The sequence below is a fragment of the Rattus rattus genome, chromosome 7 (genome assembly GCF_011064425.1).
Source record: "Rattus rattus isolate New Zealand chromosome 7, Rrattus_CSIRO_v1, whole genome shotgun sequence".
NCBI classification, from domain to species: Eukaryota; Metazoa; Chordata; class Mammalia; order Rodentia; family Muridae; genus Rattus; species Rattus rattus.
This window is the reverse complement of record NC_046160.1, coordinates 126,693,080-126,715,047: the sequence shown is the minus strand read 5'-3', so window position 1 is coordinate 126,715,047 and position 21,968 is coordinate 126,693,080. Positions and strand designations below refer to the sequence as shown.

General features: G+C 50.4%; 1 protein-coding gene across 2 annotated transcripts in view; it reads right to left on the bottom strand.

The window, feature by feature from the left end:
* Nucleotides 1–5,531: 5,531 nt before the first annotated feature.
* The window catches only part of Wdr25 (WD repeat domain 25), a 130,088-nt gene continuing 113,651 nt past the window's right edge, over nucleotides 5,532–21,968 (bottom strand). For both annotated transcript variants that reach the window (XM_032908416.1, XM_032908417.1), the window contains 3 exons: nucleotides 7,586–7,756; nucleotides 6,343–6,483; nucleotides 5,532–5,918 (listed from right to left, as the gene is read on the bottom strand). In XM_032908416.1, coding sequence (XP_032764307.1) covers nucleotides 5,697–5,918; nucleotides 6,343–6,483; nucleotides 7,586–7,756 — 534 coding nt within the window. In that variant the 3' untranslated portion in view covers nucleotides 5,532–5,696. The remainder of the gene's footprint in view (nucleotides 5,919–6,342; nucleotides 6,484–7,585; nucleotides 7,757–21,968) is intronic.

Sequence of the window (21,968 nt, the reverse complement as noted above, 5' to 3'; positions counted from 1 at the left end):
CAGTTCCCGTTCCAGTTCCAGTTCCCGTTCCAGTTCCAGTTCCTGTTCCAGTTCCCGTTCCAGTTCCAGTTCCAGTTCCCGTTCCAGTTCCAGCTCCTGTTCCAGTTCCCGTTCCAGTTCCAGCTCCTGTTCCAGTTCCCGTTCCAGTTCCTGTTCCAGTTCCAGTTCCTCCTGACCCTGTTACTAACACCCCAGTAGAACCTGAAAAGACCCCCTCTGCCAATCGTCTTGTCCACCCCAGCCTCTGCTGCAAACCCTACCCAGAATATTTCTGCTCTGCACCCTTCCCTGAAGTGAGCATCCCCTGTTTTATAAGTGAAGCTATTTTTTTAGGGAAAAAGAGCGTTTGTTCGAGCACTTGCTGCCAACTTCTGGATGGCAGCCGTGGGGTACCCCACACGAAGTTCCTTCATTTCCAGTGAGGGTGCTTGAGGCCTGCCCCAGGGAAGGGGAGGCTGGGGCCCTAGAGGGACCAGTCTCCACAAGTAGGGAGAAGCCAGCAACAAGGGAATTCTGAAGTTCTGAACACTGAGGAGGGGAACCAAAGCCACTTAGGGCGCAGAAAATGTCTTACGCTCCCGTCTCACAGTGCAGCCAGCACTCCGCCCTGATCCACCCTGAGCTCTTCCATGGCCCGGCCTGTGGGCCCAAGAGGGGCCAGGGACACCCCCAGAACAGCCGGTGCTCGTTCCTCCCCTCCCCCTCCCAACACCACCCGACTCTACCTCAGACATGAGGCTCCTCCCACCCTTGTGCACTTGTCGTCTGTGATGCATGCCGTCCGTTAGAACTGTATTTCACATTCCTTAATAAAGGACAGCAGTGGAAAGAGCCCAGGCTTGCAGTGTTTCTTTCCCCGCAGCGTTAACCAGTACAGGAAGCAGGGACCTAGTGTCCCTCACTGGTCCCTGTCCAGCAGAGCCCTCAACTCTGCCCTCTGATGGCGCTGTCTGTGACTCACCCTGCAGGGGGCTACACAGCTTACCTTCCAGTTCATGCAAGCCAGTGTCTGCTCCACTGCCAGAGACTGGGCGTGTCCGTGTCCACTCCAGGCGCCAACTTCTGCCATGTGCTCCTTGGTTGGCACGGATGCCCCGTGCCCTCATCCAGTTTTCTGTTCCCCTGAATTTCTGTCAAGCTCACCTCTTACTTCTGCAAAGCCAGCGGCCATTTAAGAGTCCGGGTCTGGCTCTTTAACCACATAAACTCAGAGGGTCTGTGTCTTTGCTTCCTGCTCATGTCACCCTGTTTCTTTCCATGCCTGGTTACCTGACACACGATCATCGTTCAACCCCTGAAAATGCATCGTGTGTTTTTCAACAAATCCTAGGACAGTGGCTCCTTCTTGCAGGAGGGCTCTCTATCTGCTTCCTGTGGACACCCAAGGGCCTTTCCTGTTGAGAGCTTCGCCATCCCAGTTCCATGCCCTGTAGCTCTGTCTTGCCCTTCAAAGTTAGCAGCCGCCAGAGCGCTGAGGTGCTGCTCAGCAGAACCCCTGGGCTGGGCATCACTGGCTCCACAGTACTTCTTTTCTAGAACAACCTCTGGGTTGGGGTTTCATTATTTCCTTTTGCCCTCTGTGCTAGGGTCTTTTCTATCCAGCCCCATGCTGGCCCTGCCCACAAGAGGCTGGGAGGGAGGGAGACAGATGTAGCGTTAGGCTCAGAGCTTCAAGGATAAAGGGCCTCATAGAATCCAAACCAGGGGGAGTTCTCACTGTTCCAGAGGAGAGAGGAGATGGGGTCAGGAGAGGACCATACTAGCTAGTGAGAGACGAACAGGAGTTTACCAGGTAACTCCAGCAAAGGCCCAGGCAGATGACAGTGGGACATTTTAAAACAGTCAGTGCTCTCTAGTGCCTCTTTGACAGAGAGAACCCTGGAGCCTCTAGTTTCAAATGTTCCATACCTGTTGTCACAGGGGACAGTAGCTCCTGGCAGTCCTCACATGCACAGATTGCCAGGTGAGCCCTGGTGGGGGCCTCTCATCCACAGACCACCCTCTCTGGAGTCCACTCAGCCTCTGCCTGGGTATAGCAATGCCCATCCGTGTGCCCAACCCCTGCAAACAATCCATGCCTAGACCCTAAGACCCCAACGGGGAGTGCATGGCTACACTCCCACTTGTTGGTTATCACCAAAGGTAGGGCTAATTTCCCCTGTATCCGGAGGACTCTAGTCCTTTCCTAGGGCCTTCTAGACAGTTGACAACCTCCTGTATGGAGTCCAGCTGGGTAGGGGGAGTCTAAAGAGCCATCTGGGAGACAGGGATCGAGGACACAGGCTTCAGGGACAGGTGGCCCTAGACTGCTTCTATGCCCTTTGAGGAACCTCCTTAGTTAGACACCATGGGTTGTGGCTACCCTACGGGGGTGGGGGGACTGCGTGTTAGTACAACGCAGATGGAAGTCACAACCTCACTCGGTGAACAAGCCAGGAATGGGTCCAACCCGTGCCAGCATCTCTAGACTCTAGATGAGGCAGCTTTTCTCCCAGGATCCCTCTGATCTGACGTTGCAGACTGCAGATGTGAAGATGGGGTGGGGTGAGTTCGGCCGGGGAGGGTGGGTGGAGGGAGAACCCACACTCCAGGTTCATCTTTCTCCTGCATTCCAAATTTAGCTTTCCTATTTTTAAATTGCAAATGGTGAACTCGAGACACCTCAGCTAGGATCAAAGTCAATCTTTCTGAATGTTCTTTGGAAGAGGCATTTGAAGAAAGCGGGGAGAACACGGGACACACCTGACCTCCTGCCCAGGAAGGGGGCAAATACAGGAGGCGCAGTGCACCAACCCCTACAGGAAGAAGCCAGACCCTAGGGATGGCACCAGGAAGCAACCATAGTGGGACCGCTAGAAAGCTGTGACTGTTCCTCTGGACCCGAGTTGTAGCATGGAAGACTCAGACGGTGCCTGTCTGTCCTGGTAGCATCAGCAAGGTGACAACGGAAAGAGCTCTTTCCCTACCCTCACTGTCCCAACAGTCCTACTGTGTAGATAAGAAAGCAAAGGCTTCTCATGTGAGAAGCCAATCCCACACCATCAGGAGGCAAGCCTGGAGTCTAATTAGGACTCCACCATGCTGTTGTCCCCGGGACATAGCAGAAGAGGGCTGGGTACTGAGGTAGACAAGGAACCCCTCTATGGCCACCTGCTAGCCCTCCTGGAAAGACCTGGTGACCAGAGCCAATCAGGAGGGGGACAGTGATAGAAGAACCCCCCCACCCCACCGGGAAAGGCAGCAACTCTACATGGCAGCCACAGGTAGAGGAGGAGGGACAGCCAGTGTGAGAGGCTGTAGGAGGCTGGACCCCACCTGCTACAGTATTCTAGCTTGTTCGGGCTTGCACTGGGGAGACACTCATGAAGACACTAGGAGAGGCCCTGAGTTCTTTGAGGATCACATCAGTCCTCTGGTTCATGGTGAGAGCTACTGACTGTAGGTCCCCATGTTCCACAGTCCTGGTCTAATATGGCTTGAGACAGACGCCAGCTCTCCTAAAGCTCTCCACGAGGTTTGTCAAGTAGGAAGGAAGGCGGTAGCTCCTGCCGGAAGTCTCTACTGAGGTTAAGTCTGGACCATGCTAAGACCCTGAAAACAAGAGGCCATAGCAGGAGAGATTCCCACCAGCCCTTGGTCTGCTGCAGCAAAGCCTAGAACAAGACCCGGCCGGGTGCTCAGCCTGAACTGGCTGTTTCACAAGGTAGCCAAGTGACCTGAGTGCCCACTGAACACGGGCCCCATGCTGCTCTTCAGAAGGGGAAACTGAGACACCGAGTAACTACACGGCTTGCCCTATTCATATGGTAATGAAGGAAACAGGCAGACTTCAAACCTGTGCCTGGCTGGTCCTAAAGCCTGGGTCCTGACAGAAGTCATTCGTTGGACATTTCTGTACCAGGGACATGGTGGGTCACAAAACCCTGCCCAGGGTGCTCACTCCATACTGAATGTCATGTGGGACAGCAATGGGTAGAACCCACTGCTTGAGGAAGAAAGAGGCCGTGTCACATCCCTGTGGCTTGCTGGATGAGGGAGAGGGTATGCTTATGAGAAAAGACAGCAGCTTTCCTCGGAGTGATAGGTACAGAAGAGGCGGCCATCAGCCTGGGGAGGAGGGGACCTGGGCTCACCTACTGTGGCAGCAAGGACACAGGAACTTTAGGACAAGCCCCAGCCCAAGGCCCTGCCCTGCTTTCCCTAGGTGGTAGTACCCTCAATGGCTTGGACACTAAAATGAATGTCCTAACACAGCAGCACCCTTGGTCTATACCTGGCCCTCAGACTCAGTATAACCCACACTTCCAGCTCCCAACACATGTTCAGGCTGCTCCCCTGATGGCTTCACAGGTGAGTAACTGGGACAGGGAGGGAAGGGGATAGGTCATATCTGGGACTAGATTGCAGAATGGGGAAAGGTGTGAAGCCACACACCACTCTGCCAAGTCCCAAACCTCCTCCCTTTCCCCCCATCCCCATCCCCTCTCCCTCCCCCCCTCGCCCCTCCTCCCCTTCTCTACCTCTTTCAAGTACTGTGATACCCACCCCACCCTGTAAGTGAGCCCCTAGTTACAGCTCTGATAGTGTTTGAGACTCATAGGCCTGCCCTAGGTCCCTGGGGAGCTAGGCGTCCTGTCTTGGTCACCGTTCTATTGCTGTGAAGAGACACCACAGCCATGGCTTTTATTTTAAAAAGCATTTAATTGGGGTTGGTTTACAGTTTCAGAGGTTTGGTCCATTAGCATCATGGCACAGAGTATGCATGCAGGCAGATGCCAGAGCGATAACTGAGAGCTCTGCACCCTGATCTGAAGCTGAAAAGAGAGAATGGACCAGGCTTGGGATTCTGAAACCCCAGAGCCCGCTCCCAGTGACGCACTTCCTTCAACAAGGCCACGCCTCCCAGCCCTTGTAATCCTTTCAGATAGAGCCACTCTCTGAGTGTTCGCATAGATGAGCCATGAGGCCCATCCTTATTTAAACCGCCATGCTTCCAGAGCCCGCCCACTCAGTCTCTGTTAGTGCTTCTGAGGTCCTGCTTCTCCTCATCTCCTTCAGGATGGATGCGGCCATCACAACCCACCTGGCAGTGGGCAAGCAGCAGGGAGAGGACCAGACAGGGGTGGGAAGAAACACAGTCTGGTGTCCAATAGGGAGCAAGGGGGTGGGGCTGTGGAGTGGAGAGCTAGGGGCAGACACAAGCCCCAGAGCCTCACTGTCAGGGAGGATAACACTGTTAGGACCGGCAGGTGACAGTCCCACCTGCAGTAAGAAGGCAGGAGGACACTATTAATATGTATTCATTGACAAAATCAGATTAAGAAAATCCACACCAGGCATGGTGGCGCACACCTTTCACCTCAGCACTTAGGAGGCAGAGGCAGGTGGATCCCTGAGTTCAAGGCCAGCCTGTGTTCCAGGACCACTAGGGCTACACAGAGAAACCCTGTCTTGAAAAGCCAGAAACAAAACAAAACAAAACAAACAAACACCCCCATTCAACCAACCAAACCCTACAGAGCACACACTTATTGATTGGGTGTCAGCAGTCACTGGGCAAATGCCTTTACTAACAGTCCTTGCACGCTCAGATGGCTTCTCACCCCCACTTTACAGACAAGTCACTGCAGCTCAGCAGACATGGGGAGCAGCCCAACCTCTGGCCACCCACCCAGGGGCAGGGCCTCAGGTGTCAGTTAGTGCCAGATCTTGATGTCTCCTCCCCAGGAGCAGGTCCCGAGGACGGAAGGCAGCACAGGATGGTAGGTGGTGCCAAGGCAGGCCTGTGTGTGCCCTTGTAGTGTGCACGCCCGGCTGGCAGTGCGGAAACTGAACATCAGCACCCGGCCATCAGCACTGCCTGTCACCAGCAGGTCACCGCATGGGGAGCACTCACAGCCCACCGCATAGCCTTCCACCTGTGGAGAGAGACAGACAGAGAAGGCCACCTGCTGAGCACAGGGTTGGCTTGATAGCTAGTGACCCTGGGGTCAAAAGCTGAGCTCCTGCTGTGTTTGCACAGGGTCTGGTACCACATAGTCCATGACTCCCTAGCCTCTACCAGCTCAGCAAAGCAGGCCTTACCCAGAAATGGAGTACACAGAGAAATGGCTCACAAGTCCAGCCTCCCTGTTCCTATTGCCACCCCCATGACACGTGAACTGGCATGCTCTCCTGTCCTGTGGATGGGCACTAGATGTGTCCTGGGTCTTGAGTGATCCCTTGTCTGCTAGCTCAAGTCATCCTCTTGAGCAGCAGAGTGCCCAGGGGGTCCATGTGCCCTGGCCAGAAGCTTTGGGGCCAATGGTGAACTTTTGACCTCAGTAACAACCATAGAGGTACCTTGTGGCCTTCATAGCGTCGCCGTCTGCTCATCCGATAGGGCCACACGGAGGAGAAGAGAGCCAGGTAGTTGCCATTGGTTTGGGCCAGAAACACAGGCTCCCGGGGATGCAAGGCGAGGCTGGGGCAGGTGTAGCGCTCCTGAGAAAGCAGACCATGGAGAGACATGTTGCCTTGACAAGTCACTACACACTCGGGAGCTTTAAGACAACCCAACTGCTTTATCCTGCTGCTCTGCAGCCTGAGGTAGATCCCAGTGGGCTAACCAGAGTGTCAACATGAGATGTCCCTTCTGCAGGGCACAGAGGGGTCCTTGTCCCTTTACCCCTTTCCATTTTGCAGAGTCATTCATGAGCCTATGGCAAACTGTAAAATGTCCTCTCTCTCTCTCTCTCTCTCTCTCTCTCTCTCTGTCTCTCTTTCTCTCTCTCTCTCTGTGTGTGTGTGTGTGTGTGTGTGACATATATGGGACATAACCAAAAGGCAGTGACAGCAAGCACAAATGGTGATGGCAGTGATGACCATTACCATGGTTGTAATTAAGATGATGGAGGTGGTGGTGGTGACCAGGGTGATGGTGATATGGTGGAGGTGGTGGTGATGGTGGTGAACAGGGTGATGGTGATATGGTGGTGGTGGTGGTGACCAGGGTGATGGTGATATGGTGGAGGTGGTGGTGATGGTGGTGAACAGGGTGATGGTGATATGGTGGAGGTGGTGGTGATGGTGGTGAACAGGGTGATGGTGATATGGTAGAGGTGGTAGTGGTGACCAGGGTGATGGTGATATGGTGGTGGTAGAGGTGGTGGTGGTGAACAGGGTGATGGTAATATGGTGGTAGCAGTGATGACAATGTTGGTAATAGGGGTGGTGGTGGCAGCACTGGTGATCACAGCAATGGTGAGGTTGGTGGCGATGACGGTGCTGAGTTGGTAACAATTCTGCTATCATGGCAGACTCTGTGGTGGACACTGTGCCCAATCTTTATATGCATTCTCTTCTCTGGTTCTTAGCACTCCGTGAGTGCTGGCTATTATCAAAGCCATGGGTAGCTGGACCAGAAAGGGCAGAGGCTGTCACCGTGTACAGCAGCCCTGGACCTGACGATGACTATCCTGGCCACAGATACTTCAAATAGAGATCCCCACGTCCCCCAGACAGAAAGGAGCCAGGACCCCAACCCAGGGCTGCAGGAATATTCCCATGGCTGACAAGCAGAACAAGGCAACCCAGGGCGCCTCACATGGAAGATCTGGTTGGAGATCTTGGCGGCGGTCCGGAAATCCCAGGCGATAATGGTTCGGTCAGCAGAGTCCCGAGTGGATGCATCGGTACTGCTAAGGAACTCAGAGCCTTCTTGGAGGAAGAGAATGTCCAGCGTCTGCTGGATGGTGGCCTTATAGCCTTTCACCACCTGTAAGCGTGGGCACAAGTCACCATGGTGGACCTGGGGAAGGCGCCCACCCAGGGAGAGTGTTACAGAGTACTCAGGATGGGCAGGGCTAATGCAACTATTCAGGGCTGTACATGCTCTGCGCAGCCCCGACACAGATGGTTTCCTGTGACTTTCCGACCTCTTCAGGCCATAGCTTTTGCTCTTGGGAACCAATGAGCTCCCAGATGCAAGCTGACCGGACGGTTATGCCCGCCCGCCATCTCTGTCTGTAGGTCAGTAGGTCCAAGGAGACGCAGTTGTTTCCTGAGCTGACAGGGCCCTCCACGGTGCTATACAATGAAAGCACATTAGGGAAGGGGCCCCCACCCTGCCCTCAGTACCCCAGGAGTACAATGGTGTCATACCTCTGAAAGGGCCTGAACGTGTCACATAGCTCACAGTTACAGGGCCTGGACTACTGTCCCTAGACGAGTAACTATGACACAGAGAACAAGCATTCTTAGGTCTCAGAATGCACTTTACATTAGGGTTTTGTTTTTGATTTCTGGAACTTGCTCTGTAGACCAGGCTGTCCTTGAACTCACAGAGATCCACCTGCCTCTGCCTCCCGAGTACCAGCATCAAAGACCTGTGCCACGACCACCCAGCAGAACGCATTTGATTCTAAAGATGTGCTTCATTTTCTGAGGACCGTCACCAGTATCTCATGGCCTCCTCTCCTGCCTTCAATGTGTCAAGCCCAGAACGAGGCCTCAGAGCACCTCCATTGCAGGAGCTCTCAGATGGCATGATGCCAAATGTAACAGTGAGATGACCACCCACCCGCTGCTGTCTGGAAGGTGGCACAGCCAGGATTCCAGCCAACCACTGGCACTGGCCTCGGGGCTATCAGCTCCCCAGGCGCCACCATGTGGCTACAACAGACACACAGATCTGGGGTCATCCATCCCATCATCACACAGCCAGGTAAGGCTGAGCCTCGCCCATCCCAGTGGCTAACCTTGGGGCTCACAGCTGGGCTATCTACTGGCCAGTTCCCGCCTCTGATGTTAATGGGGACAAACGTGGGCAACAAATGACTTGGCCTCTTTACAGGCAGCCTTCTACTGAAGTGACATCAGACCTGACCTCCGCCTCCAAGTCCTGAAGAGGAGAGGCTAGCCCTGCAGAGCCATGAAACAGGACATGGCGACAGTCTGCCCCTCCCAGATGCCTCTGGGATTGTTTCCAGCTACATGAGCTGCCTGCTTTCTTGTGTGTCATCCCCCACACGAGACCAGGATTCGTGGGCACAGGTTCACAGGGAGGCAGGGGAGAGTTCAGCATCCAGGACCCACACTGCTGCTGAGATACACCCAGCTAGGTGTGAACGACAGCAGTACCTAGGACCTGGGCAGGACAAGACATCTCAGTCTCCAACATCTGTCCCCACAAGCTTACACAGCAACCAGTGTTCAAGCATAGTGCTGGCCACTGCCACCTTCGCAGCTTTCTGGGCAGAGGGGTCCTCAAGCAAACTGAGGCCTCCCCTCAGCTCTGGGGGTCTTCACTGCCTCTGTTCATCCCCTAAGCAGTTCAATTGACCACCCCTAAACCCTTCTCCCGTGTTCTTTGGAGCTCTGTGGCCATGTTAAGACACCTTGGCTTGCCCTTCTCTAACTCTCTCCATCAACTGCAGGCCAGGTCACAGGGCGTCGAGAGCTAACTAGGAAGAAGAATGGGGGTGGAGAGAGAAACAGCTCTGGCCACGTCTTACCTCTGCAAGTGGCCTGGACACTTCTCCCTGGTGAATACATGTCAGGGCCTTCCAGGCCATACAGGACAGCAGTTAGTGGGTACGATGTGTGCCCTGGGATACGTGTGGCCTTAACAGCGAGTGCTCTGTAGCCTCCTTGGTTTAGGCCAGGGAATGAGGGAGGCACCTGGGTGCTCTCCCTGAGTCAGGACAACAGCCCAGAAAGACATACCCAGGGGCCATCAGCCACCCGTGTCAACTACCTGTACCCTGCACCTTCCAAGTCAACTTTACCAGAACAAAAGGCACACATCGTCTCAGAATGGCTACAAATAGCACAGTTCATTAGGGCATCATAAAAGCAAATGGCTGGGAAACACACCGTGTTATGGACGAACTCTGCCAATGAATCGCAGCTGTGGGCAGGAGGCTGGCCGTCTGAGTGCTCCTCACTGAACACGACAGACTTTCCTTCCCACTGTGATATGCCCTGTAGGCCGCTGAGTTTTACGGCAACCTTGATTATTACCCTGGCAGCTGGCACACCCTACCTCAGGACTGGAGCCAAGGAGGAGAGCCTCCACTGGCAAGGCCTGGCCTTGGGGACAGTAGACGACAGCTTGTGTCATGGCTGGATAACGGGGAGCACCTGTGGACGATCAGCCCGGGCCCCACCGTGGTATTAATGCCGCCGACGGTGATGGCACAGCTTTGCCTCTTGTGGGCCCTGGCTCTCTCGGGCCGAGTGAGCTGCTCCAGAGGACCATTGCTCCCAGACTGCTCCATTTCCCAGAGAGTAGGCTTATGGGCATCTTCAAGTGTAAGAACGTGAGTCTATTCATGACAGCTCTAGAGCACAGCCGTAGGGCTTGTCTCTGAGACAGACAGGCACAGAGCTTTGAGAGTGACCATTAACGTGTCTGCAGACATTACAGAAGTAACAAAACTTTAACATTAATAAGACAAGGGGAAACATATAAAAATGAAGACAGCAGGGCTGGATTCCTCTATGGGCCAGGCCTTGGGCTACTTCCAGTTCCAGCCAGGACAGTGAGGGAGAAGCCAGTCAGGCTGACCAAGTGACGAGGAACTCACACAACTCACTCACAGGCAGCAACGGAGCAGATGAGTAGCAGTGGAGTAAAGGGCAGCCACGTGGGAGAGGCGTGCGTAACGGGTATTAGATGCAAAGGTTGCCATCTGCAAGGCTAGCAGCTTCTGAGACAAGACGAGAAAGCCTGAGTTCCTCAGAAGAGGGCGAGAGGGCGCAGCTCATCAACAGGGAAATGGCTTCGACCTTGCTCATAACAAGAGCAATTTAAGCAAACTTAAATGTCATCCCTTGCCTATTAAATGAGCAAACTCCCAGAGTCTGACAGCACCTCTGTTGGGTGGTGTCAGGGGGTTGGACAGCTATAAGCTGCTGGCGGAGATGCACAGACTCAGAGGGGAGGGGCCGGGCAGCCCTGGGCAATGCTACAGAGGGGCTGGCGCTCTGCAACCCACAGACACCCCACACCCAAAAACGGGTCGTGGAGCTCCGTGGACAGAGTGCCAAGATGTCAGCACGATGTCAAAGACAGTGAAGAACTGGGAACAGCCCAGCATGTGCCACACAGCACAGTGAGGACGTGGGTACCGCCATGCCTGTCATGACACCAGGGAGCCTGTCTTGCTAAAGCCAACTCCAGGGCACCACGTTCAGAGCCCTGCTGCAGAGAGGCAGGGAGAAAATGAGCAGAGGGTGACAGAGAGGTGTGTGTGCCGGTGTTTAAATCATTAAGAACGGTCAGGTGTGGTGGCATACACGCTCAAATCTCAGCACTTGGGAGGTCAGGACAAGAGATCTGAAGTTCACAGTCATCCTTAGTCACAAAGCAGGCAACATTTAAGATCCCGTCTGATAAACACACAATGGAGACCTAAACTCAAAAACAAATAAGGATACTTTAGCGGCAGAGGACGGGAGGGGCAGATGAGGGAGCTGGGGTTACAGTAGAATGTGATTACTCCTCGGGGGCTGCAGAGGTGGCTTGGTGGTTAAGAACACTTCCTGCTCTTCCTGAGGCTCTGGGCTCCTTCTCAGCAGCCACACCCTCCTCATTAGCACCCGCATCAGCTCACGACCTCCTATAACTCCAGCTCTGGGGAATTCCACACCCTCTTCTGGCCTCCCCGGCCCCCTGAACACATGTGACTAGCATGCATACATACATAGACACACATCTAGATAAAAATTCTTTTAAAAAAAGACCTCACTTTGTAGATTTCACCCACAAAAAGGATCAATGATAACAGTTTAGGGTTCACGAACCATGTGTAGTCACTGAGTCACTGTTGGAATACATGCGTGTGCGTGTGTGCATGTGCGTGTGTGCGTGCATGTGTGTGTGTGTGTGTGTGTGTGTGTGCGCGCGCGTGCGCGCGCACTCGTGCATATTAGAGTTGATTACAGGCATAAAGCCCACGTTTAGCTCAGGGCCATATAAAAACAGGTCATAGGCCAGATGGGGCTTGTATGCTCTGGTTGCCAACCCTTTCTCTAGACTTATGGACATATTTTATTAAATTAAATTATACCACAAAATTAACTTAAAAAGCAATTTTTAAAATGTGAAGGCATAATTAAGCAAATCAAATTAACCAAGTATTGATTTGGTAGGTTAATCGCACAAATAGGATTGCTTTTAAGAGAGTTTAAAGTACGATAATTTAATGCCAGCTCCTTAGTTGAATACATGTTATTAATGGAAAATCAGCAATCTGGTGGTAGTCCTAAGTGGATATACATTGTGAACAATAACAACAACAGCAACAAAAACCTGACAGGAAGGTTAGAGCATTTCCCAGCCATCACTAGCTAATACTAGAAAGAAAAATGTCCCAGTAAATGCAAATAAAATTCTCCCAGAAAAAATGTTTAAAATAAACACACAGTGAGAAAGCAAAGCCCACAAGCTTGCATTTGAACCGGAAGTCAGGAGAGATGATGTGTTCCGCCTGGCCGTGAGGTGGATGGATGGAGTGCTAAGATCAAAGACAGCCTGATGTGCAGACAGGCTCATCCCAGGGCATCCACGGCTATGGAGAAACCCTGCCTTAAAGAACCAACCAAAAAACACTGCCCAGCTCTGCCCACAGAGAGCAGGGAGGCGCTGGGCGCAACTAGAGAGCTCACTGTGGTCCCTAAACCCAGGGAGGCTCCCCAGAATGGCACTGGTGGCAGCCCAGGATTTTAACAACTGCCGTAACTGTGGCACACATTGGTGGACAGTATGCCACACAGTACTGGTGGCATACACGGCACTGCAGAGGAAATCTACTCAGAGCATGGAAATATCTCAGCATGTGCTGCGGGAAAGAATTCACGTACAATGTTAGCACGAAATGGGGCCCACCGACCCCATAAGGGCCCCTCCCGCTTGCCTACCATCCAGACGTTACAATAAAAGCTCTAGACCAAACTGGAAAGGCTGAAGAGACACAAAAGGCAGCAGGCAGGCATGGGAAGTCCAAAGAACAGCCACAGAGATCGGCAGGGAAGGCACAAAGCATACAGTGGCGCTCACTATGAGCAAGCATACTAAGCAAGCTTACTGTGTGACACAATTACTATTCCAGAGACAAATAAAGCCTTAACCGTTTTGTCAATGGACTTCCTGAAGAAGAAAAGAGGAAGGAGGAGGTCACTAGGCATGGACCATGGGGGCCACTCACCCAAGCTATAGCCCATGACACAACAGAAGCTGTTCCTGTAATCTGAAGAAGACAGGAGGACAGGGCCCAATATAACCACATCAATAATCACTTTGTATGTAAATTATTTAAACCACTAACTGAAATCTATCAAGGTGGGTTTATTTTTCGCCCTGAAGATCCAGCAAAGTGAGACGCAGTGCCACCACCTGCAGGCCAACTTGCTCAGGAGGCTGGAGGAGGAGGTTGCTTGGATCCAGGAGTCTGAGGCCAGATCCTGTTTCAAAAGTAAATAAATGAAAATTAAAAAAAAGGCTCAAAGGGATCATCCACCAGAAAGCCACTTTAAATGAAACGAAACAGATAGACTGAAAGTGCTTGGTTGAAAGCCACACCATATTAAAGCTAATCAAATGAAAGCCAGAGTGGCTGAGTTAACACTGGGAGAGCCACTATGAATAAGAGGAATATGTAAGAGACGCAGGCGTCAGTTTATCTAGCAAACACATTCCAGACACATATACCAATAGAGCGGTTTCCGGAGTGTGCAGAGCAAAGACAGCCAGCTCTGCCGGGAGGCAGGGGTGGGCCCAATTATGCCTGGGGATCTTTCTGATGGGTAAGACAAACTATGATCAGTCCTCATGGTAGGAGACTACATAGGCCTGTGACATAAACTACCAGACAAGATCAGGGCAAGCGCACTGACAGCTTTCTACGAGGGGGTGGGGGGACACAGGACCCTGCATGTTCCCACTGAGGGTGAAGACCTCATACACACAGTCACTGGGTAGCTTCCTGCTGGGATGTAAGACCACACAGGTTCATGCTTTAAGTGCTTATCGCCCTACCAGTTGTGCCACTTTAGGAGCCCAGGGGACCTTTAGGAGAGGTCACCAGGGGCTGGCCTGGGTTCTGGCCTCCCTGCTGCAGCTCTGCTGTGATGAGTGGTCCCTACCACTCGCCATACTGCCGTGGCCCCACACCCTCTCCACCATGCCAGACTGAAATTTGGAAGCTTAGCAAAACTCGGCCCTCCTCAGAGTTGTTCCTCACCCTGTGTTAATCACAGAGGCACAAAATTCACAACTACCACAAGTGATGGGGGGAAGGAAGGGGCTCCAGGAAGGACTGTCCTGCTGTCACTGGACAGACCTAGCCATCCCCAAAGGCTACCTGAGAGAAAGCGCTTATTAGTAAGGCGAACGACAAGTTTTGTTATGGACTTTTTAAAAATAGCCATGTCCACCAAAAATAATAATGTCTCACAGGGTGGCGAAGTTGAAAGTCTGTATACGTAAGAGTCTTCCAGAGAAGAGATCACATGAGTCAGAAGGACAGCTGTGGAGAACGCTACAACACAGGGCTGGTGAGACAGTTCAGCAGGTAATGGTGACTGCTACCAAGCCTGATGGACTGAATTCAAGTCCTAGGACCTACATGGTGGGAGGAGAAACCTGACCCCTTTTACCTTCACTGTGGTACACACATTCCAGGACACAATAAAGATTAATGTTAAAAAAAAACTTAAGTCTATAACACAGATTTAGGGGCCCTTCAATTCCATTCCACGTGCCCTTAGGAAGCAGCTTTATAAAGTTTTTGTAGAAACGGAACAACAATCCAGAGAATCCCAAATACAGACATTAGATGCTGTCTGATGTCTCTCGGGCTTTTGGTTGGTAGAAACTAGGGTATTGTAAAGTTAATATGTTCCGAAGGTTTTTATCTGTTAGTCACAGGACATTAGGTCTGACACAGAAGTGTGCAAGGAATGGCTATGCAGGAGAATAAAAATCACCCACGATAAATTGTAATTGAGCTGTGGACCTGCAACGTTCCAACCTCCCCACCCAGAGCCACCAACACTTTAAAGTGCTAATGGGGCTGCAGAAGGTTCGGTCCCGGCTTCTTTAGGGAACTTTTGTTCACTACAGAAAAGAAGAATTCTAGCCCTCAGGCAACTAGTACAGAACTTCAAATAGAAGCAGTGAACTCCAAACAAAGGGAACTGGGAAGGAATCAGATGCGCTCCACGTCACCAGCACCAGCCGGCTTGCTCTGGTTCCGTGGGTAACTGTGGAATGAGACAATGTTATTTCTCACAGTTCTGCAGTTTGGAAAGCCCAAGATCAAGGCACCAGAAGACACAGTGTCTTGTGAGACACTGCAGCTTCCTGCTGTCTCGCCAGGCAGAGGGAGTGGGGGCAGGAGACATGAAGAGCAGAGGGTCCCGACAAGTCCCCTCTGACCTTGCAAGGATGTTAATTCCCCTTGAGAGACCACCCATCTCTTACCATGTCCCTCTCAGACCGCTCATCTCTCATCTCAAACCGTCTTAAAATGTACTAATATGACTTCCATTACACGTGTTAGCACACGACCCACATGAGCATGTGGAAGTCAGAGGACACTCTCCTCCTTCCACCCTCCTGTGGGTCCCGGGAATCAAACTCAGACGCACTTCTGTGGCAGGTACCTTTACCCACTGAACCATACCACTGACCCTGGAGCCATCTGTAAATATATCACTGTTGTCTGGACGTGAGGTTCCACACAGGCTGTGAACACTGGGTCCTCAGCTGGTGAGGCCGTTTGGAAAGCTGTAGATCCTTCTGGAGGTGGAGACTAGCTAGAAGAAGTGGGCCCCGGAGAGACGGGCCTGGAGATTTCATAGTCTGTTCTACTTCCTGTTCACTATCTGCTTCCTGACCACAGATGCAACGTGACCAGCCAGCCTCCTGCTCAGGCCACCATGTGCTCCTCACTGTAGAGAACTGGGAGTCAGAGGAAAGCCTCCTTCAGTGGCTTCTTCTTGTCACAGCAACAAGAAAAATGAGCATTACAGTCACCTAGGGGCTCACGCTCTAGAGTGTGAATGTGGAAAAACAGTCATTCAGACCACGGCATAGCAGCTCCTACAGAAAAGACAGAAACAAAACGGGCACAGGAGACCCACCCGATACTGCCAAGCAAGCTGACAGAACAGATCTGTGATGCCCGCCACGCCCAACCACAGCAGAGCACCCAGCACACAAGGCAGCATGAAACAGACCATGTAAGAACATCAAATAAGTCTCAATTTAAAAGGACTAAAATATACAATGTACATCCTGTGCCCACCGTGGAATTAAGTTAGAAACGAATAACAAAGGCACTTGGGAAAACTCTCATGTGTGGGGAATCTAAATACAAACTTTTAAATAATCCGCAGGTCAAGTATAAATCAAAAAGGAAATGAGAAGGTATTTCAAACAGAACGAACATAAACACAACACATCAGCAATGTTCAGCAGAGATGTGATGCCTACAGGGAAATGACAGTGCTGATCCAGTGGAGAAGAAAACTCTTGCAATGACCTCAGCTCCCACAGACGGGAACTAGAAACAGAAGAGAAAATGAGATTCCACAGTGGGCAGACGAAGGGTAAACAAGATGGAAAGGAAATCCCCATTTCTTCAAATCGCAGAACAAACAACAAAAACCGAGTGAGCCCAGAATGCACTGGTGCTCTGAAAGGACATTTGTAACTCTTCAATGGACTGCTGGGGTTGAGGTGTCTTACCCGCATCGGACATGTATGGGACAGGAAGACAACACCAGGAATGATTCGGATATAAAAAATGCTGTCAAGACAAATATTCCATCCACCTTTCTACCTTTCATGAAATGAGTAGCCATCTTGGGAGAGAAACCATGCTAGAGTCACCCAAAGAGGAATACAGGCCGAATGCAGCATGGATTTACTAATTATGTGTGTTATTTAAAGTTTCAAGCCTTTCTGCTGAGACATTTGCCTGCAAAGTGGCTTCACTGGTTAATTCCAGCAACTATTTGCATCAATTTGAACAACTCCTTCAATGGCGTCCTCGTCAGCTCACCCCAACAGCACACCCCCATTCAGGTTCCAGGAACCCTGAGATCCAAACCCTCATGTGGTGGATACACAAACCGTAAAGGAAAGACATGAGGCAGTAAGGTCTACACCACAAACACAAGGGCGTTCTTATGTTTGAAAATCAACCTACAAATCATACATTGACAGAATTTAAACAAAACAAAAACCCATGATGCAATCGGTTCCATTAAAGCTGGAATGGTATCCAATAAAATCCAACAACTCCCAACTTAAAAATCTCAGAAAATTAGAGGGGAAAAAAGGCTACATCCTGAAATTGAACTGCAGGTCAACCAAAGGGTCCCAGTGAGACGATCTGTAGCGGGGAAAATGCTGCCCTCCTTCTAGCATACTGGACACGGGCAAGGCTGGCCACTCTTGGGGCTCCCAGACAACACTGTCACACATGTCTGAGGCAGGGCCCAGAGCACGGAAAAATATGTAATTAATAGATAAGTCAATCCACCTAAGCTGAAAAAGAACAAGTAAAACGGGCCGGGTTACAGGTGACGATTACCTGTTTTTAAGAACCCACCTAACATCTCCAGAGAACACACCAGAACAAAGGCCTGTCGGGGAACTGCAGACTCCAAGGCGAGTATTCAGAGATGTATTGTTTCCCTGACAATACGCAATCACAGACTGAAATTCTGAAAGCTAGCGACAGAGCTTGTTCCTCGCTATGACTTAAAATCGTGGCATCAAAACCGTAAACACTCAGGGATAATCCTGACCAGGAGGAAAACCGACCAGCACTCCTGACAGATATTAAAGAGTGCTCCTGGGTCGGAAACCTCAGGCCCATGCACAGTTCAATTCTCGCCTTTCAGTAGACACAGTAGTGAAGCTCAAGTAGATTCTGTCTCATTTTGTTAGAGTTTGGCAGGGTGAGTGCAAATCAGAATGCGGATGAGATAAAAATCAGAGTGGTTAAGAGAGCAAAGAACAAAGTGTGTACCGGCCAGTCCTGAGCCTCCTTACAAGGTTCACAACAGTTCAGAGAGGAGGGAGGAGGTGGGAGCACGGAGACACACCCACACAGGGGCAGCAGCTGATGTCCCACGGGGATAGAAAAGCACCATTTGCAGGAGTACAGATCACCCACAGTAAGGAACACAAAACTCCATCTGACTGTGACCATATACAAAATTAACTCTAACTGGAATCAACTTTATATTAAAGCCTGGAACTATAGAACTCACAGGAGTGAACACAGGGCCACAACAGTTTCTGAAGGTGATGGGCACATTACTTACTCTGACATGGAGATGTACATAGATACATGAATACTCCACATATCTATAACATAGGTAGCTGAGCGTGGTGGTGTGTGCCTATAATCCACGAATTCAGGAGGCAGAGGAAAGGCTGTCAGTTTAAAGCCAGCCCAGTCTACATGGAGATTTCCGGGTCAGCCAGAGCTACATGATAAGGCCTTTTTATTTTTATATGTGTTTTATACACATAAAGTATGTGTGTGTGTGTTTATACATATCAAGGTTCATGAAACTTCCTTCATACTTCAGACATGTGCTGTCTAGGATCTGTCAGCCAAGCCTCCGAGGCAGTGTGGAGAAGGAGTGAGGAGCCGCGGCAGCGCTGAAGGACACAGGGTCTGTGGACATATGTGTGGCAGCAGAGACGGCCATTTTAGATGACAACCATGCTTTCTTGAAAGGATCAATGGAGGAACAGGATTCCTGAGAGCCCTTACCTATGCTAATTCTACATTATTATATGTTATACTGTTATACACAGTACATACTGCATTATTATACATGACATTATTATATATTGTTATGTGTGCTATTATATTACTGTATTTTATTACTTATCATATTTATTACTATTATTACTATTGTTATTATATCACCTTACTAGAAGCTTCAGATGGCCTTGCTTGCGTACTCTGTTAAGGATTAAGAACTAGAGTCAACAGGACTAGCTAGAAAATGTAAGAGGGGTCACAGTTGACTTTTCCGAGTCCAGCATTAACCTGGCATTAAAAGTAGACAAGAGGGGTTGGGGATTTAGCTCAGTGGTAGAGCGCTTGCCTAGCAAGTGCAAGGCCCTGGGTTCGGTCCTCAGCTCCAGAAAAAAAAAAGAAAGAAAAAAGAAAAGTAGACAGGAAGTAAAATGCAGATTAACAGTCCTCAGGGATACAGACTCCTTAACCATTGCCAACTTGAACTCAGCCACATTAGAGGATGGTCTATCACAGCTGGGCTAGACTCATGTCAGAAATCCAAGGGTTACTGTTTTTTAATAACCAAGACAACCCATTAACAGAATATTGAAAAACATAGTATAGTAAAATCAGCTGGAAATCATCCACTACGAATATAAAGTCTTCAAAGTTCAGGTGGTGCACACTTTAATCTCAGCACGAAGGGTTAGGGGCAGAGACAGGACGTCTCTTGTGAATTGGAGTCTCTCCTGTCTACATCCTGGGTTCCAGGACAGTCAGGGATACATATAGAGATCCTGTCTTGAAATTCAAAATAACGAGAAACAGTGAGCAACTCAGCCAACATCGTGACCGGTGTCTGGGAATGGTGACCTCACCACTGACCCCTCCACTCCTGGGTCTCGCATCTTGCCCCCACTCCAACCTCCAACCTCACTGTACTGAGGACCATATCCAGAACATTAGCCCTTGTGAGACAAATCATATCCAAACTAGTGTGTGTGTATATATATATATATATATATATATATACACACACACATATATATATACACACACACACACATATATATATATATACATATATATATATATATATATATATATGAAGACATGTAACTTGTACAAAGAGAGATCAGTATCTGATCAATAACTGAACACCAAATAGAAAAAGCTGGACAGATCCTGCAGTCTTAATGTCTTAATGTCCGGGGTGTGGGAGTCTGGATAGGAATGGCCCCCACAGGCACGTGTGTTTGAATACCTGGTTATTAAGGAGTGGTGCTACTTGACAAGAACTAGGAGATATGTCTTTGTTGGAGTAGGTATGGCCTTATTGGAGGAAGTGTGTCAATGGTGGGCTTTGGGGTTTCAAATACCCAAGCGAGGCCCAGAGGTTCTCTCTCTTACTGCCTGCAGATCCATGTAGAACTCTCAGGTCCTTCTTCAGCACTGTCTGCCTGCATGCTGCCATGCCTCCACCATGGCAATACCAGAACTAAATCTCTGAACCTGTAAGCCACCCCCCTTAAATGTTGCTCTTTATAAGAGTTGCCATGGTCATGGTATCTGCTCACAGTGGCAGAACACCAACTAAGACATGGAAGAGTTGCCATGGTCATGGGGTCTGTTCACAGCAGCAGAACACCAACTAAGACATGGAAGAGTTGCCATGGTCATGGGGTCTGTTCACAGCAGCAGAACACCAACTAAGACATGGAAGAGTTGTCATGGTCATGGTATCTGCTCACAGTGGCAGAACACCAACTAAGACATGGAAGAGTTGTCATGGTCATGGGGTCTGTTCACGGCAGCAGAACACCAACTAAGACATGGAAGAGTTGCCATGGTCATGGGGTCTGTTCACAGCAGCAGAACACCAACTAAGACATGGAAGACTTGTCATGGTCATGGTATCTGCTCACAGTGGCAGAACACCAACTAAGACATGGAAGAGTTGTCATGGTCATGGGGTCTGTTCACGGCAGCAGAACACCAACTAAGACATGGAAGAGTTGTCATGGTCATGGGGTCTGTTCACGGCAGCAGAACACCAACTAAGACATGGAAGAGTTGTCATGGTCATGGGGTCTGTTCACAGCAGCAGAACACCAACTAAGACATGGAAGAGTTGTCATGGTCATGGGGTCTGTTCACAGCAGCAGAACACCAACTAAGACATGGAAGAGTTGCCATGGTCATGGTGTCTGTTCACAGCAGCAGAACACCAACTAAGACATGGGGCTCTCAGCAAGCTCCACATGACTCTTCTTTCCTCTGACGTTTCACCTGCCTACCTGAAGGAAGCTCCTCATGCCTGCTCTTCAACACATGGAGTGGCTGATGCCTCTCTTCTTGGATTTGGGGGTCATTTAAGTAAGCAGTGGTTATGTGAACACAAGCATCGGGGTGCCACGAAAGACCGTGTGAAAATGGAGACAGCAGCAGCAGGGTGATTGGCAGGCAGGTGGCGCACACAGTGAGGATACGGTGGGCAGCATGGAACAGTGTGACATCCTGGTGCTTAAAAGGGTCAGCTGATTTCTGAAATTCCCCAAGATACTCTGGGCCATGGACGAGTGTGGGTAACTGACACCTATAAAGAAAAGCCAGGGCTCAGGGGAGCCCTGTGTCACATGATATGGATGGGTGGCAAGAGCTCACGGGGTGCAGAACACAGCTCCCCAGGAGACCTGCATGCACATGCCAGGGTCAGCAGCTGCTGGATGGCGAGGCTTATGAAACGCACAGAGATCAGAGGTGAGTGACGCCATCAGGGGAGGGACAGGGAAAGAAGGGACAAGCAATAGTTTATAACCCAATAAATACGCTCTAAGGAAAACCTGCAGATTAAACAAGACTGAAGAGACTTATCAACCAAATGTTTAGGTCCTGATTTGAACAGGGCAACTATTTAAGGCAAATTAGGAGGCTACAGGGAAATCTGAACACAGACTGGATATTTGATGGTATTAAGGAGTTACTGCTGGAGTCTTACAATGGATAATGGTATTAGAATAATTTAGAAGTCCTTATCTTTAAAACAAAAGTATTTACAAATAAAATGAATGTCTGAGATTTGCTTCTAAGTTACCCAGTGGGAGGGGAGAGGCGGGGAGGGTGGAGGCTGTTGGGGAACGGGTGGGATCAGAGTAAGCCAAGGCTGGCCAGCAGCTCATAACCACTCAGAAGCGCTGCTCGTGCAGGGTCATT